Source organism: Moschus berezovskii, chromosome 2, assembly GCF_049115385.1.
Source record: "Moschus berezovskii isolate FMDL1 chromosome 2, NW_MosBer_1.0, whole genome shotgun sequence".
In the NCBI taxonomy this organism is placed as follows: Eukaryota; Metazoa; Chordata; class Mammalia; order Artiodactyla; family Moschidae; genus Moschus; species Moschus berezovskii.
The window spans coordinates 116884867-116911051 of NC_142461.1; the positions used below are offsets into that span (position 1 = coordinate 116884867).

The 26185-nt window shown below is 39.6% G+C and overlaps 1 protein-coding gene and 1 non-coding gene across 7 annotated transcripts in view; one reads left to right on the forward strand and one right to left on the reverse strand.

The window, feature by feature from the left end:
* Window positions 1-1383: 1383 nt before the first annotated feature.
* On the forward strand, window positions 1384-1489 carry LOC129538715 (U6 spliceosomal RNA). Its single transcript, XR_008682269.2, has one exon. It is a non-coding gene; the product is annotated as a U6 spliceosomal RNA (small nuclear RNA).
* An 8638-nt stretch (window positions 1490-10127) lies between these two features.
* Window positions 10128-26185, reverse strand: part of WIPF1 (WAS/WASL interacting protein family member 1) — a 130446-nt gene continuing 114388 nt past the window's right edge. For all 6 annotated transcript variants that reach the window (XM_055396976.2, XM_088830188.1, XM_055396980.2 and 3 more), the window contains 3 exons: window positions 22335-22550; window positions 19749-19862; window positions 10128-13212 (listed from right to left, as the gene is read on the reverse strand). In XM_055396976.2, coding sequence (XP_055252951.1) covers window positions 13157-13212; window positions 19749-19862; window positions 22335-22550 — 386 coding nt within the window. In that variant the 3' untranslated portion in view covers window positions 10128-13156. The remainder of the gene's footprint in view (window positions 13213-19748; window positions 19863-22334; window positions 22551-26185) is intronic.

Consider the following 26185-nt stretch of genomic DNA (forward strand, 5'->3'; position numbering starts at 1 on the left):
CCCTCCATGATATGTGGACAAGGCAACAGCACAAAAGATTGATAGATATGATTGATGGTCAAAGAGGATTAGGCAATTGTAAGACATAATTATGTTTCAGGAACAACAGTGCCATGCCAACTGGTTTTCTTCTTGCCTAAGTTTCTTCAACCATGCTGCAAATAATGGACACAGTGTTAAGGTTTGATGCTATGAATACATATTATTTTAATGCAAGGAAAAATACATTACTACAGATAGTCAACAGTGCTGGTCGAAGTGTACTCTGAGAACCAGTAGCAACAAGGGTCACCTAGAAGCCAGTTAGAAATGTAAATTCTCCTGCCCCAGATGTGTTGAGTCAGAGTCTTAGGCAGTGGGGCACAGGACTCTGTCTTAACAAGCTCTCCAGGTGATTCTCTGAGGTTTAAGAACAGCTGCTTTGGCATCTAGCAGGAGTCACACAGAGTCGGACACGACTGAAGTGACTTAGCAGCAGCAGCAGCTGTTTCCTTTGACTACAATGAAACACTGCCAGGTGTGGAGGGGTAATCCTAGCAGCACTAAAAGTGTTTCTTGTTGACTGTGGCCATGTCCATTCCAGGAGAACTTAAGTGAACAAGTTCTTTTGGTCAAATTCCTCTTAAGTGGGTTTTTTCTTCTCTTCAAATCCCCGGATGTCACAAACCATAGGTTCTTCCCATTACCACTCGTTAGTTCATCCTCCCTGGTCGAGGTATGTTTGTGATCCCTTTCTAATTTCAAGAGCTTTCTGCCACCCTGAACCTCTGCTGATCCTTTCCCTTTGTTACAACCTTTTCCCTACGGTCATCTTGAGTTGCTTAAAAAATTTAACATCCAACATGATGCTCTTTATATTTCTTATGGCAGTAGCTGCACTGTATATTTTGATAGCACTATTAGTCAGAATTATTTACCAGAACGCACCAGAAAATGCTATGCGGAAAGGCCACACATTGCATGCACACTTAATTCAAGAAAACAGAAGAACATACTTAGTATGAATGCTGATGCAAACTTACCAGACTGTGCAGGGATGTCAGTAACAGTTTTTCTTTGACTGAGAGATTAAGGAAATGTATCGCAGAGTTTGGTAATAGATGACAAAGGGGGAGGGAGGAAGGGAAAGAGTTTGAGAGAGAGAGAATTTTGTAATAAAGTATTTCCAAGACTAATAGTAATCTAATGACTCAACATGCGTGGGGCAGTGTTAAATGGAGTAAATGAGTATGACAAAAGTGAATGGCATCTTATGATTTAATCTTCATATTACTTTATAAAAATACATTCTTATATATATGAGTATATGCTTTTAAAGACCCAAATCTAAATCCTGAATGTGCATCAGAATGACCTTGAAGCTTGTCAGAACTACAAATTTCCATGCTTGCTATGGCAGCACAAATACTAAAATTCAAGCTTACAGAGCAAATTAGCAGAGCCCCTGTGCAAGGATGACATGAAGATTCATGAAGCATTCCATATTTTAAAAAATTTTCTGGGTTCCAAGAGACCTTTATTTTGGTAGGCCTGAGGTGGAGTCCAGGAGTCTGTATGTAAAAACCACCCTAGGTGATTCTAGAGCAGGTGGTCCTTAACTTTCATTTTGAGAAACACTGCAAATCTCACTCAGGAAGAGGTAAACCTTTTGATTTGTGGTTGTGAGGCAGTAAGGCTCAACCAGTGTCACAGTATCTTTGGATCCCAGTGATGCATTAAGTCAGGCTCTTGACTAGCACATGCTTTCTGTCTAGTTCTAGAGTTATTTGTGCACTTGCCCCCACCCGCAAAAGACTATAAGCTCCCTGAGACACGGGAATTATGTGGTATACTGACATTTGTATCTTCAGCTAGACTCACACCCTGCCTTCTTATTGAGAAGATGCTCAATAATATTTGTCAAATGAATGAAGACACTAAGGGTTAAAATGCAATTCAATGAGTGTGATTGAAACAGATCCTTTCACCCACAGCTTTTGAGACCTTAGAGTCTGGTTTCTGTGTCTTAGCCCTGCATTTGTTATGTGGGAGGTCAGTTTCTTCTTCCTTCATAGGGCGGCTTTGGGGTAAAATGATGTAACGTATGTGAAAATTCTTTGAAATTGCAGAGTCACTTGTTTCAGGTTTTCAGAGGATGACTGTCTTTTTTTCCCTCTAACTTCATTTTTCCTGTGAACGAGTGCAACTTATATGACTGAGGCAGAGAACACAGCATTTACTTCTGGCAATTATGGGAAAGCGAATCCTATTATTTGAAATTTGAAAGAACCACCTGGCTTTTCCAACTTCAATACTAAATATTGTAATATAAATAGAATAACTACCTCACAAATAATGGGGAATACAAAGGAAGGGAAATACACCAGGGAGCAAATGAGCTATTCACACTGATGTTTGATTCTGAGACAGGGCTTTCAGATATCTATGTATAATGAAGTGATCTCTGAACTTTAGTGGCTCCCCTAAGATCACCTTAAAAGGTAACAGTTGTCCGATAAGATAAGCTGAAAAGTACGTATGTAACATCCCTTTCAAAACCGTTAGGTAGAGATTATGATTACTCCTCAAGCTATAAAGAACCAAAGAGTTGAAAGAAACTAGGTCACTTACAAGAGGTGATGTGCCCTGGGCGGTAAATGCTGGTCCAGGTCTGAAGCAGTTCATAGCCCAAAGAGGAAAACAAAGACAAGGAGTTTTCCATGAGATCTTATGTATTCAATTGAGCCTATGTTGTCTTTGATGTGTGTATGTGTTTATTATTTTACTTAAAAAATTGAAGCATGTTTGATTTACAATATGTTTCAGGTGTATGGCATAGTGATTCAGTATTTTTCTGACTGTAGTCCATTATAGGTTATTACAAGATGATGGCTGTAATTCCGTGTCATACAGTACATTCTTATTAGCTATTTTATACATAGTAGTTTGTATCTGTTAACCCATATCCCTAATTTGTCCCTTTCCCCTTAACTCTCCCCTTTGGTAACCACAAGTTTGTTTTCTATATCTGTGAGTCTGTTTCTGACTTGTATATATTCATTTGTATTATTTTTTAGATTCCACATATAAGTGATAATCTTATAGAATATGTTTTTGTATGACTTTTTCCACTAAGTATAGTAGTTTCTAGGTCCATCCACATTGTTGCAAACGGGAAAATTTCGTTCTTTTTTATGGCTGAGAAGTATTCCATTGTGTGTGTGTGTGTATGTAGCACATCTTCTTAATCCAGTCATCTGCTGATGGACTCTTGGGTTGCTCCTGTGTCTGAGCTATTGTAAATAGTACTGCTTTGAACATTAGGGTGCATACATCGTTTTGAATTAGTGTTTTGTTTTTTTCTGGGTAAATGCTAGGAATAGAATTGCTAGATCATATGGTAGTTCTTAGTTTTTTGAGGACTCTCAAAGGTTTCCTTTTCTCCACATCCTCTCCAACATTGGTTTTTGTAGACTTTTTGATGATGGCCATTCTGACAGGTGTGGGGTGGTATCTCATTGTGGTTTGGATTTGCATTTCTCTAATAATTAGTGGTGGTGAACTTCTTTTCATGTACCTGTTAACCATCCATATGTTTTCTTTGGGAAAATATCTTTTCAGATCTTCTGCCCATTTTCTGATCGGGTTGTTTTTCTGATATCAAGTTGTATTAGCTGTTTACATATTTTGGATACTAATCTTTTGTTGGTCACATTATTTGCAAATATTTTCTCCCCCCCCACATTCCACAGTTTGTCGTTTCATATGTCATTTGTTTCCTTTGCTATGCAGAAGCTTTTAAATTTAATCAGACCTCCTTTTTTGTTTTTGCTCTTCTTTCTTTTGCTTTAGGAAACTGATCCAAAAATATTGCTACAATTTATGTCACAGAGTGCTCTGCCTATGTTCTCTTCTAGGAGTTTTTTGCTTTCCATCCTTACATTTAGGTCTTAAACCATTTTGAATTTATTGTTTTATTTGGTGTGAGGGTACATTCTAATTTCATAGTTTTAATCTCATTGTTGGCTGTCCAGTTTTCCTATCACGACTTCTTGAAGAGTTTGTCTTTTCTCCAGTGTGTATTTTTGTTGTGGATTAATTGACCACAGGTGTATTGCTCCATTGATCCCTACGTCTGTTTTTGTGCCAGCACCATACTTTTTAAGTTTCTATAGCTATGTAGCACAGCCTGAAATCTGGGAGAGTTATATCTGCAGCTTTGTTCTTCTTCCTTGAGATTGTTTTTTGGGGTCTTCTGTAGTTTCATGTGAATTTTAGGATTATTTGTTCTAATCTAACTGTCTGTGGGCAGTGACTGAATAATTCAATGACTGAATTATTTTAGAAATAGCTACAGGCCACTCTGTAGTACAGAGGAAGCAAACACTTTTGCTCTCTACTCTTTATCTGGAATTCTCATTTTACTCTTATAGAAAGCCTGTGGCTTATAATTTTAAGACAATCACTTTGTTCAAGTTCTATATCAGAACCTGAGGCAGACCATAATGTGAGGACAGATCCAGGTTTTGTGTGGCTGGAAGCTTTAGATAATTTAGGGTGCCCTATTGTTTAAAAAAATACAATAATAACTTTAAACATTTGATACAAAAGTGAGTAATTAGAGGGAATCAATCCTTCCAAGTGGTGGTCACAAAGCTGGAGTTTCATTTGTTTCCTCAAAATGTGCCTCTGTAATACTGGAAGCAAAATTTTAAGATAAAGGGATCTGCAATAGAATGTTGATGGGTGGGACATTTCCAAACATTTACCAGTAAGAGAAATACATATATGCTAAGTGTAGCTCCAGAGATGGACACTAAGCGCCAGATGCTCAGAGCAGAGAAGTAGGGCTGTGGTGAGGATGGCAGAGGAGGGCCAGTCTAAATAACACATGCAGGAAGCCTTCAGTTAATTGCAATGCTTAGAGAACTGAGTAGACTTTTCAAAGTAATTAAAAAACAACAACAAAGCCCCCTCATTTATTGGCCATCAAAACTTAAAAATAATACAATCTTTTTCTTTTTTTCAATTTCCCATAGGTTTAAGAACTTAAAAAAAAATCAATCCATGTAATTTACCAATTGAGTTTAAGGAAAAAAGAAACCAAATAATTACTTAGAGGGGGAATTAATAAAGTATTCATTCTCACCTTAATAGAGAGTCCTCTGTTGCTTGGGTGATTGAAGTAGTGCCCATTCCTGGTGGAAACATGGATGCTGGCCTCCTTAACTGCCTCTCAGAGATCATTCAACTGGTTGAGTTATGGTGGGAACATTGGTTTGACTGTGGTGAAGCTATAAATGCTCAATTAAAATTTATTGAATGAATTAATGAACCAAATGAATGATTCCAATTTGGACAAATCAGGACAGTTTCAGAAGCATTTTTATTCCTAAGAATTCTATACTCAAATTTTATCAAACTCTTGAATTCACTGAAAACTCCTTCCTGAATATGGCCTACATTTGACAACAAAAGGATTAGGAAATGGAAGGAAACTTTTACTGAGTGCCTGACATATGCCAGGTATTTTGCTGATGTCTATATATTTCTCTAAGCACTGTAACCATTTTGCAGTGTTGGAAACTAGATCTCAGGGCTAAATAACTTGTTGGTGGCCTTTCAGGGAGCAAGTGGCAGAGCTAGGATTCAGATCCAGGTTTGTGTCCAGGGTTCATTCTCTTGACTCTGTTACTTGTCCTTTGACCTTTTCTTCCCAGCAAATGCTGAAAGACACACGAAACAGAGACTTTCCAGGCCAGAATATTGAAGTGGGTAGCCTTTCCCTTCTCCAGGGGATATTTCCAACCCAGGTCTCCTGAACTGCAGGCAGATTCTTTACCAACTGAGCCACCAGGAAGCCCTTAGCTAGAGGCAGGATTATACAGAAGGGAGTGTGGTGTGGTGCCGAGTTACACTGCTTAGCCATCAGTAGTATGTGACTTGGGGTCTTAAACTATCCTTGTGTAAGATCAGAAGACTAGAGTTGATGACCTCTGAGTGAGGTGACCACATGGCCCAGTGTGCCAAGGCTGCCCCAATTTATACCTGTTGTACCAAAGCAACTATGATTAGCACTCCCTTCCACTTTCAATAGTGTTCCACTGTGGATCATAAAGTCTAAGGCTGCCCTATATATGAGGTCTTGATTCTGTGATTTCAAATTGAATCTAATAATTTGATTACTGAAGCAACAGGAATTTTCATTTCCCAGGCCTGTGAAGTATGAGGGACTGACAGCACATGAAGTGGCCCCTGTCTAGAGTTTGCTTTACATTTCTGATACAGAAATTCTACTATTGCTCCTTTAAAAGCATAGTTGTTAATCCCCTTCTGGTCAGTTTGGTTCCAGTTAATTTGGGATTATTATATAAATATTTACTTCTACTAATAGTGGCTACCACTTATTGAATGCTTAGAAAAAGTCAGGCTAAGTACATGGTCTCATTTAATGCATTTATTAATATTATAATATAGTTTCTCACTTTCTAGATAAGGAAACTGAACCTTAGAGCAATTAAGTGACTTGAAGGAAGAGATGAAAGCAGATTTTCCTAATCTCTTAACCATTATACTGTATTAAGATGTGTATACAAACACACAGCAGATAATTTTAAAAACTGTCAAAGTTGGAGACAAGATGGCAGGTAGGACTTGAGCTCAGCTTCTCTCATGATAACACCAAAATCACAACCGACTGCTGAACGACCACGGACCAAAAAAGACGTTCTACCCCAAAGGAGAGGCCACAAGATGGCAGGGGGTACTTTTGTGATATAGTGAAATCTCACATTTGCCAACTGGGTGACCTACAAACTGTAAAATAATTACATCGCTGAAGATCCCCCACAGGAGTGAGTTTTGAGCCCCATGTCAGGCTCCCCAGCCTAGAGGGCTGGCACTGGAAGGAGGAGCCCCAGCAGCACTTGGCTTTGAAATAGGCAGGGCTTGAGTGCAGAAGCTCCACGGGACTGAGGGAAACAAAGATTCTACCCTTAGAGGGCTCACACAAGCTTTCACTCTGGGACCCAGGGCAAAGCAATGACACCACAGAAGCCTGGGCCAGACCTACCTGTGAGTCTTCAAGGGTCTCCTGCGGAGGCAGCAGTCAGCTGTGGTTTAGTGCAGAAGCAAGGACACTGGTGGCAGATGCGCCAGGGAATGCTCATCTGCATGAATTCTGGAGGTTGCCATTTTGGCACGGGGACCTGGTCCCACCCAACAGCCTGCAGGCTCCAATGCTGGGACACTTCAGGCCAAACAACCAACAAGGTTGGAACACAGCCCTACCCATCAGCAGACAGGCTGCCAGAAGTCATCCTGAGCCAACAGCTGCCAATAAACACACTCCTTAACATGGCCCTGCCCATCAGTGTGACAAGACCCCGTTCCACCCACCAGTGGACAGGTACCAGTCCCTCCCACCAGGAAGCTTGCACAAGCCCCTGGACCAAATTCCCCCATAAGGGGGCAGACTCCAGAACTAAGAAGAATGACAGTTCTGTAGCGTGAGGAACAGAGACCACAGACACAGAAAGTTAGGCAGAATGAGACAGTGGAGGAATATGTTCTGGATGAAGGAACAAGATAAAACCCCAGAAGAACAACTAAGTGGGGTGGAGACAGGCAATCTACCTGAAAAAGAATTCAGAGTAGTGACAGTAAAGTTCACCCAAGATCTTGGAAAACGAAGAGAGACACAGACCAAGAGGATACAAGAAATGTTTAACGAAGAGCTAGAAGATTTAAAGAACAAACAAACAGAGATGAACAATACAATAACTAAAATGAAAATTACACTGGAAGGAATCAATAACAGAATAAATGAGCAGAAGAATGAATAAGTGAGCTGGAAGATCGGTGGAAATCACTGCCGGGGAACAAAATAAAGAAAAAAGAATGAAAGAAAGTGATGACAATCTAAGAGATGTCTGGGACAACATTAAATACACCAATATTCACATTATGGGGCCCCAGAAGGAGAAGAGAAAGAGAAAGGGCCTGAGAAAATATTTGAAAAAAGATAATAGTCAAAAACTTCCTAACATGGGAAAGGAAATAGTCACTCAAGTCCAGGAAGCCCTGAGAGTTCCTTACAGGATAAACCCAAGGAGGAATATACTGAGATACATATTAATCAAACTGACCAAAGTTAAAGACAAAGATAAAATATTAAAAGCAACAAAGGAAAAGCAAAAAATAATATACAAAGTAATCTCCATAGGGTTATCAGCTGATTTCCCAGCAGAAATTCTGCAGGCCAGAAGGGAGTGGCTCGATATATTTAAAGCGATGAAAGGGGAAAACCTACAGTCAAGAATACTCTACCTATCAAGACTCTTGTACAGATTTGACAGAGAAAATAAAAAACTTTACAAACAAGCAAAAGCTAAGAGAATTCAGCACCATCAAACCAGCTTCACAACAAATGCTAAAGAAACTTCTCTAAAATCCTTGCTGATATCACGTGTTTATAAAGACATGGAGGAAGAGGATGTCGCATGCAGTGCAGCACAGCAGAAATCAGTGCATCTCCTATTAAAACTGACCAGTCAATTCTATTCCCACACTTAACGGACGCCAGCAAAATTCTTGCACATGTACGCCAGGAGATGAGAATACAGTTTATAACAGTATTATTTGTAGTAAATAAAAAGACAAAAACAACCTGAAATTTCCATTAACAGTGAAATAAATAAACAAAATGTGATATAATCATAGCGTGGACTAACAAATAGCTGTGGACACCAAGTAGCATGAACAAGTCTCAGTAATGCTGAGGGGGGATAAATTAAGTCCCTGAAAAATATATCCCAGCAGTCAGGAAAAGATGAGATTTTGAAAACTGAGGAGTAAGTTAGACAAAGAGAAGAAAGGACATTGCAGTCATGGAGACGAGGAACAGCAAGACCCATTTAGGAACTGCAGATGCATGACATCTCCTCTGACGCATGTGTCCCTAACACAGAATTCTGATATACCTGAATTCACTTCTGGATACCTTTTTTTGAACCATGAGAAATTCTGTAAGTGAATAAACTGCTTATTAGGAATAGTTGTAGGAGAAGAGTGAGGTTGGAAAGTCAATAAAAGATAAAGCAGTTAGAAAAGAAATAGAGATGATTACAATTAATTCCTCTCTAGGAAGCCAGGTTGGGGAAATTAAACTTTGTGGTTCTGCCTGCCCTCCAGTAGCATCCTAAAGAGGAATGGAGCAAAGGTCAATGTCAGTCATGCTTCAGTGTCAAGATTACCAAGATTAAAGGAAGCTACACTAACCTGGGGGCTTCCCTAGTGGCTCAGATGGTAAAGAATCCACCTTCAACACAGGAGACTGGGATTCGATCCCTGGGTTGGGAAGATCCTCTGGAGGAGGAAATGGCAACCCACTCCAGTATTCTTGCATGGAGAATTCCATGGACAGAGGAGCCTGTACAGTCCATGGAGTCACAAAGATTTGGATATAACTGCGTGACTAACACACACACTAACCTGAAGATTGGAAGCTATACTAACCTGGAGATTGAAGAGAGATTTTAAAAGTCAAAGACAACTAAAGCTTTTCTCGGTGATTTTCCACCTCAAGCACTTAAGTTATGGTGTCTGAGATCACAATGGGAATGATCAATGGCGTTTTTAAAAGAAAATATTTGTGTCCAGAAAGAAAGGTTACTATAATAGAGCTTAGTACTCAATTTATTGATGCTATAAACTCAGAAACTCAGTTTTTATGACTGTTTAAATTCAGTTTGCAAATCTCGCTTCTTTTTTTCCCCCTAAGAAATAGCGTAATTGTCCAAAAACAAACAAAAACCCTACTGGGCCTCCTTATTTCCACTGGCCTCTCCTTATTTAGCAGTGTCAGTGATAATCTTTGTAATTACATCTTCCATTCCTTCCACCGCCCATCATTTGCCTCAGAGTAGAGGCATTTGCCTCAAGTAAACAGACAACAAATTTTGACTAAGATGCAAGTTCTCAGGAAATACAAGGAGATTAGAAAGTGGATTGCACTAAATATTTACTTACTCTATGGACCTTCTTCTTTTTTCAGTTTGTCTTTTTTTACCAGAGTATAAAGCAGAAATCAGACACTTGCTTTTTCACTTATTTTTACATAGACAGCACTTAAAATAAAACCCACCAGATGACAGTCTTACCATTCTGCTTTTATTTATTGTCCGGCTAATTTACAAAGACGCAGATATCTAGGGTAGGTCCTACCCCACCATATAAACTATCCTGATGACACAGGTACCAAAATGTGCATGTTTACATGGTGCAGTGGTATGAAAACCATTTTCTTGCTTTACAGTCCCTCACTATAAATAGGGAAAAATTAATTTCATCGTGCCAGAAAATTTTGGGCACTTTAACAGTCATCACATTTCTGCTACTAAAATAACAAAATTGGTATTACAAGTTAAAATATAAAGGCCTAACAGTTTTTACAAATATGCAAATAATCTGCTACTTAGACATAAAAAGTCAATTTCTCTCAAATCACCAAGTAAGGCACCACTGGATTCAACACTTTTCTTGGTTTTTACTAAACAAAATGCATACTGAAATAAATACTGAACACTGAATTTTAATACTGTAATACATTTCCATATAAAATGACATGTAAATGTTAAAATACTGTATTGCATCTTGAATACATTTATCTGGAAATTTTATGGGGAAAAAACATATGTAAGCTCTGGTTTCAGGGAAGGCTGTATTAATTTCTGTTATCTACTATAGTTGAAGATTTTAGCACAGAATTTATTCAAAGTTTTGGACACAATTAGGTTTCTAAATTTCAAAGAAAGGGTGTACATGTATTAATGGAATATTCACTTAAAATACATTTTAAAACATCTCTATCTAGGATGAATAGCAACTCTGAGCTGTGACCCTGTTTCACACTTTAGGATGGTACCAGAAAAATTGGAATATATAAAGAAATTGGCTATTCTTACTACCCCTTACAAAATTCAGACCCATTTTTTTTGGGTCAGACTTTTCTCTGCCATATTTGCTAGGAGAGTTCAACTCCATCTTTTCTGAAGTGGGTCAACACGCTTTTATCATAGGGATTTTTACCAACTATTGATATCCAATCAAAGAATTCAAAATAAAATGATGCCATATTATCAAAATATTAGAGATAAAAGCTTCTTTCTGAAAATACTTTACCAAGTTTGTTACACCTTTATATTCCTTGATTTTCTTTGGGTAAAGGGCCCCAAGTGAATGTATGAAAGACAAATGGAATGGCAGAGGAGAAGTGGGGAAAAACTCAAGCTCTCTAATGTATTAATAAGCCCAGGACTTTGGCAAGGAAAGTTATAAAAATACAATATACTCAAATGGGCAACTTCATAATTTATTAGACATCCCATTTATTAGAATTCTAAGTTCTTTTGATTTTATAAAAATGAAACAATTACTCTATAAATATGAATGCTTCTTTCAAATTTTCTTTGGATTGATTTGTTAGCATCTCCCAGGAATACATGAACAATACACTGAAACCACGATACAAAGTTTAGGTAGATATACATATACATATATAGCTGTGAACTTTTAAAAAATAAGTAATGGTAATTTTAAACATAATCAACTATATAAAACATCTAAATGGAAATAATTTTTTCCAAGTCTATAGCTAGATTTAAAAGTCCCAGTAAAGTTTTGTAAACAAAATCATACAAAAAAGGCAAGGCTGGCTCATCCCTATGGTCCTCTGGGGGAGCTTTATTTGCATAGATCCAAGGCAAACGATTCTCCCAGATAGATTCAAAACAAGTTCCCTCCAATTTTCAGCAGCAATCTCTTTCTCTCAACCCCATAAGCATCAGATTTCGAATTTTAGTTTTGCCCATCAATTCAAATCTGTTCCCTTCTTCCACATTTCTGATTTGCTACCTTCCCCTGACTTTCCCCACAACTATGGAGCCTATGAGCCTCCTGCCCTAAGGAACAAGCTGAGCTGGAGAGGAGTGAAGCCACTTGAAATGCATAAGGCAGGAGGCCAACCAACAGGTGAGCTCAAGGAAGCTGGTTCTGAGCTAGAGAGCCCCGACTGGCTTTCAGTTTCTTTTCAATGGCTTTATTCCACATGACTGTAAACCCTATTAGATCAATTTCTGACCTTGGTACTGTGACACAACACTTGTATGCAGATTTCAAGGAAAGAGGGAAAATAAGGGAGCAAAATCTAAGGAAAACTATTTGCCAAACAAGGGTCCTAATTTTATTTTTAGCTACCTCTTGAATTGCTATAGCTCATCTGGCCTTTTCTGTTTTTGAAACAAAAGGTGTTTGCACTAGGCTTAATCTTTTAGATCTGCACTGTCCAACATGGTAGCCACCAACTATGTGTGGCTACTGAGCACTTGAAATGTGACATGTCCAAATGGAAATGTGTTCCAAGTGTAAAGTACACACTGGAGTTTGAAGACTTAGTACCAAAAAAAAAAAAAAATATATATATATATATATATAATATCTCATTAAAATTGTTATGCTGACTGAAAGTTGAAATGATATTTTGGATATTAGGGTTAAATAAAATATATTAAAATTAATTTCACCTATTTTCCTGTTTTATGTTGCTACTAGAAATTTTAAAATTGTATACCTGGTTCACATTATATTTCTATTGAACAGCACTGTCCCAGGGCTTACCTCAGACCGCCCAAGATTGGACATCTTGTAACTGCAACTTGTAACTGCAAATATTTTATGTGAGCAACTTGTTTAGGTGGTCTGTGGTTCATGGAAACAGACAGGAGGCCAAACATGCAAAAAAACGCATGGATACAAACAACTCTCAGGGACCTTAATATTGTGGTTTGTAGCAAAAAAGCAGTGAATGTTTGAATTTGGTTGGTTGAAGGTTGGGACACAATTTCATCGCTGCCTACTTGTCACAAAAGCCTGTCAATCCCCAAAGCAGCCAACAGGCTGTAGCTGAAGCAAGCAATAGCTTTAAGGATATACACAATATAAAAAGCGAGGTGCATACCTTTACTGCATACCCACCCTACACACACATATTCAACATAACCTCCCTTCTTCCCTATTACCATTACGAAGGGGACAAGGGAGGGCAGAGGAGGAGGGTGTGTGACTTGGACAGCAATGACAGAGGAGCTCTGGGGCTTGAGTGTAGAAGAGCAGGCAAGGATCACCTCGGGATGGGAGGAAGGGGTGGGGCACCCCTCTCTCTTCGGTTAGATCCACCTTGATGAAAAATTAGACAAAATACAAATTTTGGTTAGAAAACTTATGTTCTCACTATAAAACTCAAGAATGGTTGCCAAAGTACCCACTACCCCCCATCTACCCATGATCAAGGCTGTAAACAACGAGCACACATGCATGAGAAATGAAAGGAAGAAGCCGGTAAGGACCTGAACAAACTTGACTAGAGAAGGAGGACCGGCCACTGAACTTGTGGGGAGTTCTTTAAAAGCTACTTTTTTGTCTCATCACAAACTTAGTATATGTGATTATACATATATATATATATATATATTATAGATTAAGAAAATATGGATGAGTAAAACAAAACAAAAATTCATTAATGCTTGTACCACCTGGAGATAACCTATAACGTTATGTGTATATCTGTTCTTTTTTCTTCCAAAAGCAGGATCATTTGAACATTTTTCAGTCATTCTTTATAAATACAATTATTAATGACATATTGCATTTTATTATAGAAGTATACTATAGTTAATCTAATCAGTTCCCTTTTGATGGACATTCAGTTATCTTCTCCATTTCTAAATACTGCTTTTTTGATAGCAGCTATCCTAATGAATGTAATGTGTATTTCATTGAACTTTGATTTGTGTTTTCTTAATGGTTAGTGGTGGGATGACTCCAAGATGGCGGAGTAGACAGACGTGCACTCATCTTCTCCTGCAAGAGATCCAAAATTACAACTCGCTGCTGAACAACCATCAATAGGAGAATGTTGGCTCCCAGCAAAAACAGTTACTTTAGTATTCTTGCCATGATAACCCCATGAACAGTACGAAAAGGCAAAAAGATAGGGCACTGAAAGATGAGCTCCCCAGGTCAGTAGGTGCCCAACATGCTACTGGAGATCAGTGGAGAAATAACTCCAGAAAGAATGAAGTGAAGTCGCTCAGTCGTGTCCGACTCTTTGTGACCCCGTGGACCGTAGCCGACCAGGTTCCTCCATCCATGGGATTCTCCAGGCAAGAATACTGGAGTGGGTTGCCATTTCCTTCTCCAGGGGATCCTCCCGACCCAGGGATCAAACCCAGGTCTCCCTCATTGCAGGCAAATGCTTTAACCTCTGAGCCAGAATGAAGAGACAGAGCCAAAGCAAAAGCAACACCCAGTTGTGGATGTGACTGGTGATGAAAGTAAAGTCCGATGCTGTCAAGAGCAATACTGCATAGGAACCTGGAATGTTAGGTCCATGAATCAGGTAAATTGGAAGTGGTCAAACAAGATAGCAAGAGTGAACATCAACATTTTAGGAATCAGTGAACTAAAATGGACTAGAATGGGTGAATTTAACTCAGGTGACCATTATATCTACTACTGTGGGCAAGAATCCCTTAGAAGAAATGGAGTAGCCATCATAGTCAACAAAAGGGTCTGAAATGCAGTACTTGGATGCAATCTCAAAAATGACAGAATGATCTCTGTTTGTTTCCAAGGCAAATCATTCAATATCACAGTAATCCAAGTCTATACTCCAATGAGTAATGCTGAAGTTGAATGGCTCCATGAAGACCTATAAGACTTTCTAGAACTAACACCCCCAAAAGATGTCCTTTTCATTATAGGGGGCTGGAATGCAAAAGTAGGAAGTCAAGAAACACCTGGAGTAACAGGCAAATTTGGCCTTGGAGCACGGAATGAAGCAGGGCAAAGGCTAACAGAGTTTTGCCAAGAGAACGCACTGGTCATAGCAACCACCCTCTTTCAACAACACAAGAGAAGACTCTACACAGGGACATCACCAGATGGTCAATACTGAAATGAGACTGATTATATTCTTTGTAGCCAAAGATGGAGAAGGTCTATACAGTCAGCAAAAATAAGACCAGGAACGGACTGTGCCTCAGATCATGAACTCCTTGTTGCCAAATTCAGACTTAAATTGAGGAAAGTAGGGAAAACCATTAGACCATTCAGGTATGACCTAAAGCAAATCCCTTATGATTATACAGTGGAAGTGAGAAATAGATTCAAGGGATTAGATCTGATAGAGTGCCTGAAGAACTATGGACGAAGGTTCGTGACGCTGTTCAGGAGGCAGTGATCAAGACCACCCCAAGGAAAAAAAATGCAAAAAAGCAAAATTGTTGTCTGAGGAGGTCTTACAAATAGCTGAGAAAAGAAGAGCAAAAGGCAAAGGAGAAAAGGAACGATATACCCATTTGAATGCAGAGTTCCAAAGAATAGCAAGGAGAGATAACAAAGTCTTCATAAGTGAGCAATGCAAAGAAATAAGAGGAAAACAATAGAATGGCAAAGACTAGAGATCTCTTCGAGAAAATTAGAGATACCAAGGGAACATTTCATGCAAAGATGGGCTCAATAAAGGACAGAAATGGTACAGATCAAACAGAAGCAGAAGATATTAAGAAGTGGTGGCAAGAATACACAGAAGAACTATACAAAAAAGATCTTCATGAACTAGATAACCACGATGGTGTGATCACTCATCTACAGCCAGACATCCTGGAATGCAAAGTCAAGTGGGCCTTAGGAAGCATCACTGTGAACAAAGCTAGTGGAGGTGATGGAATTCCAGTTGAGCTATTTCGAATCCTAAAAGATGATGCTGTGAAAGTGCTGCACTCAATATGCCAGCAAATTTGGAAAACTCAGCAGTGACGACAGGACTGTTTTCATTCCAATGCCAAAGAATGCTCAAATGCACAATTGCACTCATTTCACATGCTAGCAAAGTAATGCTCAAAATTCTCCAAGCCAGGCTTCAACAGTATGTGAACGTGAACTTCCAGATGTCCAAGCTGGATTTAGAAAAGGCAGAGGAACCAGAGATCAAATTGCCAATATCCGTTGGATCATCAAATAAGTAAGAGAGTTCCAGAAAAACATCTACTTCTGCTTAATTGACTATGCCAAAGCCTTTGACTGTGTGGATCACAACAAACTCTGGAAAATTCTGAAAGAGATGGGAATACCAAACTACCTGACCTGCCTCCTGGGAAATCTGTGTACAGGTCCAGAAGCAATAGTTAGAGTTGGACATGGAACAACAGACTGGTTGCAAATCAGGAAAGGAGTACGTCAAGGCTGTATATTGTTACCCTGCTTATTTAACTTATATGCAGAATACATCATAAGAAACACTGGGTTGGATGAAGCACAAGCTGGAATCAAGAGGGCCAGGAGAAATATCAATAACCTCAGATATGTAGATGACACCACCCTTATGGCAGAAAATGAAGAGGAACTAAGAGCCTCTTGATGAACGTGAAAGAGGAGAATGAAAAAGTTGGCTTAAAATTCAACATTCAGAAAACTAAGATCATGGCATCTGGTCCCATCACTTCATGGCAAATAGATGTGGAAACCACGGAAACAGTGAGAGACTTTATTTTTTTGGACTCCAAAGTCACTGCAGATGGTAACTGTAGCCATGAAATTAAAAGATATCTGCTCCTTGGAAGAAAAGCTATGACCAACCTAGGCAGCATATTAAAAAGCAGAGACATTACTCTGGCAACAAAGGTCCGTCTAGTCAAAGCTATGGTTTTTCCAGTAGTCATGTATGGATGTGAGAGCTGGAGTATAAAGAAAGCTGACCACCGAAGAACTGATGCTTTGAACTGTGGTGTTGGAGAAGACTCCTGAGAGTCCCTTGGACTGAAAGGAGATCAAATCAGTCAATCCTAGAGGAAATCAGTCCTGAATATTTATTGAAAGGACTGATGTTGAAGCTGAAACTCCAATACTTTGGCCACCTGATGCAAAGAACTGACTCATTGAAAATGACCCTGATGTTGGGAAAGATTGAAGGCAGGAGGAGAAGGGGACGACAGAGGATGAGATGGTAGGCTGGCATCACTGACTCTATGGACATAAGTTTGAGTAAGCACGAGGAGTTGGTGATGGACAGGGAAGCCTGGCCTGCTGCAGTCCATGGGGTCACAAAGAGTCGGACGCAACTGAACGATGGAACTGAACTGAATGATTAGTGATGTTGAGCATCTTTTCATGTGCTTATTAGTAATCTGTATATCTTCTTCCAAAAAATATCTATTCAGATATTCAACTCATTTTAAAAATCGGGTTTTGTTGTTGAGTTGTAGGAATTCTTTATTTATTCTAGATATTAATCTTTTATCAGATATATGATTTACAAATATTTAATCTCATTTCATGGGTTGTCTCTTTTCTGTTTTGATGGTGTTCCTTTAAAAACTATGCATATCTGTGGGCTATTAGCACACCATAACTTGGTTTAAAATCCATTCACAACTAAAAAATTCATTTGTCTCATACACATTTTTTTTTTTTGAGGCTCTTACAGGTGTCAGACATAAAGCCAGGTGCTCAGATGCTGTCAGCCGGTCAATCAGGGACTCGTGTCAATTAGGTAGGTCTGCTATGGCCACTGTTTTTAGACTCAGGTGGGCTGGCACTGACAGATTCCTCAGCAGGCAGCCACTTTTTTGACAGAAACCAAAATAGCCCACTTAGGGATTTCTGAGTTAGGACGAATCTCTGACCAAGGGGAGGAGTTAGAGGAAAACACTGGCAGTCCATTACCTCACCTCTTCCTCTTTTTCTCCCAACCAGGTCTTTTTTTGGGGGGCAGGGACCTGTCAAAAGACTGCCTAGATGTAAGCCAGCCATCTGTCATGAAGCCCTGACCATCAGTTGATAACACCACAAATGGTTAGCACATGGAGGGCTGGCCTTGTGCAGAGCTGCAAGTAGGTTGTGCTATTTAGGGCTGTCTGGGTGCCCTACCAGGGCACCTCTGCTTGGAGGCAGAGGCAGGGACAGGAGCAGGGTAAAACCACTCCATAGCACTTTGTGTTAGAGATATGATCAGTTATATTATAAAATATTAAACATGCCTAATGCTAGAAACATTAAAGGTACAAGAACATTTTTGGATAACTGTGGAAATTAATTCACCAATTTAAGAAATATTTTAAAATGCCTACTGTATTTCAAGCTCTGTGCCACTTGCGGAAGATGCAGTAGTGAACAGGGACATAGTTCCAGTCCTCAAGTCGCAGACAGTCATGAAGAAAGGAGGTTGGGGGAAGGAACGTGTTCAACTATTAAATTAAAAATCTAAAGGGGCTGGGGAGGATGGTTCTGTTACTCACTTAAATATATAAGTAGTGCAGACAGGGTGGGGTGAGGAGAGAGCAAAACTCAAGAATATTTGTCACATGTGAAGACTTTTTCACCAAAAATTTCAACCACCAACTCCTGCATGATAATTTTATTACAGTAATGCCTCTTTTATTGGGCATTATCTAGAATTCAGTATTCCACATAACTTTTTCTAGGACTTAAACTGGTCTTTTCAGTAAAATATTCTGTTTACTTTTGGCATGTTTTTTCAGGGAAATTTTTCTAAAATATTTTCTAATTCTTTGAGTTCTTCAACAGAGGCATAAGGCAAAATTTGTCCATTTTTAATAACCCACTAGACGTATCTGGTATTGTCTGGTGATACCTAGCACAGCTGTGTCCCTAGCTCCTCCTCTGACCCAAGACTGCCACCTATCATCTCCCAAAAGTCAGTGATTTTGCTTCTAACCAACTTTGACTTTAGCTGATACTAATCTGCTCTAAGGCTGGGAACCAAACAACCAAAAATTAAGAACTATGTATTAAGAAAGAGTCAGTAGGCTCAGAGTATGTGAAGGAGTTCTGCTGGACAGTGAGCACAAAGCTAGGGATATGTGACAGCTATTTGACATCTCATACACTTTTCTCCAGACATCTGTGCCTTGGGAGTTTGGTTCTGAAGCCCCATCAAAGATATGTATATTTCACGCTAATTCTTCCTTAGCAATATACATTTTTTGTTAAAAAAAAAAATCTAAATGTCCAATAATGGTAAACTAAATTATTATATGCTGACGTGATGGAATCTTATAAAATAAAATCAAGGGATAAAATAGGGAAGCATTTACTTAGCAACGTTATATAAATATCCTCACCCAAAACCCATATTCTATAACTATATACATTAATCAGAATTAGATAAAAATTAAAGAGAACCTGGTAAAATGAAAATGTTATGCAGAGAGATTATAGGCATACTTGAAATTTTCATGTAACGCTCTGTAAATTTACATTTAAAAGATCAAAATAGTTACAGTAAGTTTTTTTTTTTATAACTAATGAGACATTCTGCCAGTCTCAAAACTAGTAGGAATAGAAGAGACTCTATTTATGCCATCTTTAGGAAGATCAAAATGGGGAAAGAATGTCCAAATAAGCAAAATAATAAAATTTAACCTACTAGCAAACTAAAGCTATTTTGCACTTATAATGACACATTAAAATAATCGCTTCTCATATGCATTCTGGATGTCTCCGTTTTCCTCAATGAATGTATGTAGAAGGAGAGTTTACTAGAGTTTAAATGGTTCCAAATCCAGGAGTAATTTCTCTGAAATCTCCCCACTCCAGACAAGAGACCTGGATTTCCTACACAACCCTCAACTGTGTATGACCCAGGCTACTCAAGTCTGAAGCCGTCTAAAAGCCCTTGTAGAAATACTCACTCCGGCTTTCATTTCTCGCCAGTTTACTGGGATAACTTTTGGTTGTTGGTACATATGGCTCTGGAGGTGGCAAATCAGAAATCGGATGGAAGTAGAATCTGCTTTCCCACTCATCTGAGGGAGAGAAACAAACAGTATCTTCAGTAACAGGCAATCTGCTCTGAAGACTGACATAATGAAAGGCAGAGAATGAAATAGAACAGCAGAGATCACGTCTGGTTTCACACCTAGAACTTCAGAGAGAAGCCCCAATGCTGCCAATGCCACAGATTACCACAGTGATGAAATGCACTGGTCTGCAAACGAAACCAAGGCAGATCCAAGTGACTTTAACTAGAGTGACTAGGAAGCAGCCAGTTCCTCTCAGGAGATGGGGGTTGGGGTTTGGGATCAGTTCAGTTCAGTTCAGTCGTTCAGTCGTGTCCGACTCTTTGTGACCCCATGAATCACAGAACACCAGGCCTCCCTGTCCATCACCAACTCCCGGAGTTCACTCAAACTCGTGTCCACAGAGTCGGTGATGCCATCCAGCCATCTCATTCTCTGTCGTCCCCTTCTCCTCCCACCCTCAATCCCTCCCAACATCACAGTCTTTTCCAGTGAGTCAACCTGTCGCATGAGGTGGCCAAAGTACTGGAGTTTCAGCTTTAGCATCGGTCCTTCCAGTGAACACCCCGACTGATCTCCTTTAGAATGGACTGGTTGGATCTCCTTGCAGTCCAAGGGACTCTCAAGAGTCTTCTCCAACACCACAGTTCAAAAGCATCAATTCTTCAGCGCTCAGCTTTCTTCTCAGTCCAACTCTCACATCCATACATGACCATGGGAAAAACCATAGCCTTGACTAGATAGACCTTTGTTGGCAAAGTAATGTCTCTGCTTTTTAATATGCTATCTAGGTTGGTCATAACTTTCCTTCCAAGGAGTAAGCATCTTTTAATTTCATGGCTGCAATCAGAATACACAGTGATTTTGGAGCCCCCAAAAATAAAGTCTGACACTGTTTCCACTGTTTTGCCATCTATTTCCCATGAAGTGATGGGACCAGATGCCATGATCTTAGTTTTCTGAATATTGAGCTTTAAGCCAACTTTTTCACTCTCCTCTTTCACTTTCAACAAGAGGCTTTTGAGTTCCTCTTGACTTTCTGCCATAAGGGTGGTGTCATCTGCATATCTGAGGTTATTGATATTTCTCCCAGCAATCTTGATTCCAGCTTGTGCTTCTTCCAGCCCAGCATTTCTCATGATGTACTCTGCATATAAGTTAATAATAATAATAAGCAGGGTGACAATATACAGCCTTGACGTACTCCTTTTCCTATTTGGAACCAGTCTGTTGTTCCATGTCCAGTTATAACTGTTGCTTCCTGACCTGCATACAGGTTTCTCAAGAGGCAGGTCAGGTGGTCTGGTATTCCCATCTCTTTCAGAATGTTCCACAGTTTATTGTGATCCACACAGTCAAAGGCTTTGGCAAGTCAATGAAGCAGAAATAGATGTTTTTCTGGAACTCTCTTGCTTTTTCCATGATCCAGAGGATTTTGGCAATTTGATCTCTGGTTCCTCTGCCTTTTCTAAAACCAGCTTGAACATCTGGAGGTTCACAGTTCAGTATTGCTGAAGCCTGGCTTGGAGAATTTTGAGCATGACTTTACTAGTGTGTGAGATGAGTGCAACTGTGCAGTAGTTTGAGCATTCTTTGGCATTGCCTTTCTTTGGGATTTCAATGAAAACAGACCTTGTCCAGTCCTGTGGCCACTGCTGAGTTTTCCAAATTTGCTGGCATATTGAGTGCAGCACTTCCACAGCATCATTTTTCAGGATTTGAAATAGCTCAACTGGAATTCCATCACCTCCACTAGCTTTGTTCGTAGTGATGCTTTCTAAGGCCCATTTGACTTCACATTCCAGGATGTCTGGCTCTAGGTGAGTGATCACACCATCATGATTATCTTGGTTGTGAAGATCTTTTTTGTACAGTTCTTCTGTGTATTCTTGCCACCTCTTCTTAATATCTTCTGCTTCTATTAGGTCCATACCATTTCTGTCCTTTATTGAGCCCATCTTTGCATGAAATGTTCCCTTGGTATCTCTAATTTTCTTGAAGAGATCTCTAGTCTTTCCCATTCTATTCTTTTCCTCTACTTCTTTGCATTGATCGCTGAGAATACTTTTCTTAATTATTCCTTCACCAGTGGAAAGAATAACTGATAACAATGGCAGAGATAAGCTGCTCAATACCTGTAGGCCATTAGGCCTCAAACCCATAGCATACTGTTCAGAAAGGTAGGTAATAAGAAAGGAAGCTACAAAAATGGTTCTTTTCAGAATTCTAGAATCTTTGGAAAGTTAACCAAAATGAGACTCAAACAAGGAACAGAAAATAATGATCTGCCTTTTGCAAGGAAAAGGGATTACTGCTTTTCACTTGAAATCATAGTGGGCCCTAGAATGCTTAATTAGTGCTATGCAGTGTGGTAACAATGAAGGTCACACAAACAAATGTTCATGCAAACAGACAGACACACCTGCCACTCAACTGCTGCCCCATTACAGCTTCCCAGGAGCTGGGACCACATCTCACCTTCACATGAAGAATCCTGGAAGCCATTTCTAATGGACGCTGATGGTGGAGGTGGGGGAGGTGCCCCAGTGCCGGGCCTTTCAGGAGGAAGAGGAGGCCGGGGCCCACTTCTGGGACTAGAATCTATTCCACTCCTGGACGGCAACTGAGGGGTGGCAGGCAGGGCCCGAGATGTGCTGCCATTTCTGTTCATTGGAGGTGGTGGTGGGAGAGGGCCTGGAGCCAAAGAAAAATGACATTAGTGCTATACCTTACATACTATGTTACTGTTATCATCAATATGCAGTTACCGAGTATCCGCTGGATACATGCCCTTTTACTCGAGAAAATAGAGAAATGGTGGAGACTTTCTAGGAGAGTTAGCCAAGAAATGAGGCATATGTAAACACAAAAATGCACAAATGTACACACACGTGGAACAAATGCATACTGATGGCTAACTGGCTATTTGGCTTTGAGTTAGTATTGAGATTGGAGATGATGGAGTTAAGAACAGGTAATCATCCGTTTATACTGACAACTGTGTACTTTAAAAACATTTAAAATTCCTTATAAACAGCTATTGAACTAGTTTCTGTGACATACTACTTATTAAGTAAATGTTTTAAAAATAAGATAGTTATGAACTTATTTTAGGTCTCCAGAGGAATTAACTTTTTAAATGCAGAGTACTGCTAATTATACAAGCATGTTTCTGTGATGCATATGATCTATTTTCAGACAGAAGTGGGATCAAGAAACCAAATATCAGTCATCCTGAGATGAGCAGGAGTTTCTTCTTGGTTCTTCCTCTTAATCTGGGGAGGCAGATTAACAGTGGGAGTGACAGTCAGCTAATCAATGTGCATGGTTATAAATGCTACTGCAGGACACTGACCCCCCACAGGCTGATTATCCTATAGAGCTTCATTTCCTGTCTACAAAAGAGCACCTTTCTCACTGCACTGTTGCCAGAAATAGTAAAAAGCATATAAAAGGAACTTGAGCATTTCTCATGCAAATCAAAATGGCCTCAGTAGTTATGCCTGATTTTCAGCACTGTGTTCCACTAGCAAGATGCTGACATTTTATGTAAACACAACATCTTATGGTGCTATAAGTATAAATATCTTTTGCTAACTACAGATTCAAAATCCAACTAGATGACGTTATACTGAATGACCCACCCATCGAAGATATTCCTGCCTGGAAGTCTTGGCTCAGATCTCTAATGGAGGTGGGAGGCACACCCAGCCCTGGTTCATCTCAAGGAGTCTTCAGTGGCAGGGTTTATTTATTACCCCATCTGCTTCTCAAAGCTGGAGTACCAGTCAGTATAAGTAGATTCATTGGGGGAAGAAGTGGCTCATATGCTGTGGGCTTAAAGGCAGTGGTAGTACTACCTCGTACTGTCACTAAATGCAAACTAGACTTCCAACACTATGCGGCCTGTTACTGCGAAACCTCATCAACCCCAACATCTCTCTTTAAAAGTAACTGTTCATGTTTCTAACTGCCCAACGTTTTAGCCCCTAGCTACAAACCTAGGCAAGCATAACAGAAAACAGATTTCTATTTCCTGTTGGCAGCATAATAATAAAAATGATCATTGACTCTTGCGAGTCCCTTGGACTGCAAGGAGATCCAACCAGTCCATCCTAAAGGAAATCAGTCCTGAATATTCACTGGAAGGACTGATGCTGAAGCTGAAACTCCAATACTTTGGCCACCTGAGGTGAATAACTGACTCATTTGAAAAGACCCTGATGCTGGGAAAGACTGAAGGCAGGAGGAGAAGGGGATGTCAGAGGACGAGATGGTTGGATGGCATCACTGACTCAATGGACATGAATCTGAGTAAACTCCAGGAGTTGGTGATGGACAAGAAGGCCTCATGTGCTGCAGTCCATGGGGTCGCAAAGAGTCGGACAAGACTGAGCAACTGAACTGAACTACATGCAGGGAAGTAAGACAACTACTCTACACACTTGTCTCATTTAATTCTGATGATAACCCTGAGGAGTGTCAGGACAGCAGGCAAGGCCTCAGAGATATTGGAAGGTTAAAGACCTCAAGTCAGGAGACTAGTGAATGGAATAGGATATGACTCCATTCTGTCAAATTCTAAAGCACTCCCTTAACAATGAAGCCAAACCTCCTCTTTAAATATAGATGGCCCTTGACGACTTCTTATAGGTTCCCTGTGGAAACGTAAATTGGTGGGAATTTTTAGAGGCCTATTTGGCAATACCTATGAAATCCATAGTTTACTACACACATCCATTGTCCTAGAAATTCCATTCCTAGAAATTTTTCCAGAAGAAATACACAGAGGTGTGCACAAATATTTAGCTCCAAGAATGTATCCCTGCATTATCTGCAACAGCAAAACTCTAGAGATGGCCTGTATGACCACATGACTAATAAATAAGCCAAGGTACTCACATGGGATTTAATATTATGCAGCCACTAAAAGTCAAGTTGTAAAAGAACAGTTATATCAAGAAAATGTTAGTGAGATATTGTTAAATAAAAGCAAACTAGCAAACAATATATGTAGTGTGATACTGATTTTGCAAACTTTTATATACATGCATTTAAAAAAGACAGGGTATCTAAAAAGTGTTGCATCTAAATGTTGCTGATGGCAGAATTATAATGATTTTTATTTTCTTTTATTCTTTTATGCATTTCTATAATAAATAGGTATGACACGTAATTGAAAGAAACAACAAATATATATCACTGCCTACCCTACTTTGGGGAATATTTAATCTGTTGATTCAGTCAACAGTAGAAGAAAATAGTAGAAGAAACTAGCTCCTCAACCACTTTGGGGGTTTTGGATAATAAGAAAATAAACACTTCGTTCATCTGACTATTGTTCTTATTTGTTTCCTGAAGCATCCTTAATGAGATGACACAGAGTCGAGATTGACTAGCCACTTTTTATATTTGTAGCTGGCTCTCCCTGGCAAAGCGGTTTGAAGGAGTGGTTCTCAAACTTTGTGACACGTTACAGTCACTGGGGAGCTTCCTCATATCCTGGTGCCCAGTTTGCAACGCAGATAAATGTAACCAGAAACCCTGGGGTACAAACCTAGGCATCATCATTTTTAAAGCTCACCAGGTGATTCCAGTATGTGGTCAAGTTTGAGGATTACTGGTGAAAAAATGGTGTTTCTTAGGTTCTTGACGTCAGAGCATGAAAAGTCAGTCAGCTTCTCACAGAGAAAAAAAATACCCCATTTCCAAACATCTGGTTAAATTTACAAATGAGATAATTCTTTTGAATCTGTCAATAACCAACAGAAAACAAAAAAGCACCTATCACAAGTAGGAGAGAGATACAAACTCCTCACGCTTTGTATACTGTGAAGGTTCTGTCCTTAGATCCAGGTTTCTCAGCCCTGGGTGTGGGCACAGATGGGCTTCAGCAGGTCCTTCAACCCATGAAACAGCAGGCAAACTGAGTTTATGCTTAGGAGCATTTTTATGGAGAGAAGAAGGCCTTATAGGCCTTATACTTTTATCTAACTCTCCAAGGGATCTCTGTGCCCAAGACATGAACGGATAGCAAAATGGACTCTACTGAACTGAACTGATGTGTCTTTACGGAGCATGGAAGTGGCCTCAAAGCTTGACCAATGACGTGAAGCTCTTAAACAACTGCCCTTCTTGGAATAATGGGCCCTCCTGCTGGAGATGGGAATTTAGTGCCCATTAAGACAGCAGAAATTCCCTTCCAGGAGAGGAGGCAGAGCCTCAGATGGAAGGTGAGTTGCCTGTTGTTAATTTAACTCACTTGGGATCATTTCACTTCAGTCGTTACTGTCACCTCCCTTTTAAAACATGGACAGAAATATTGGCCT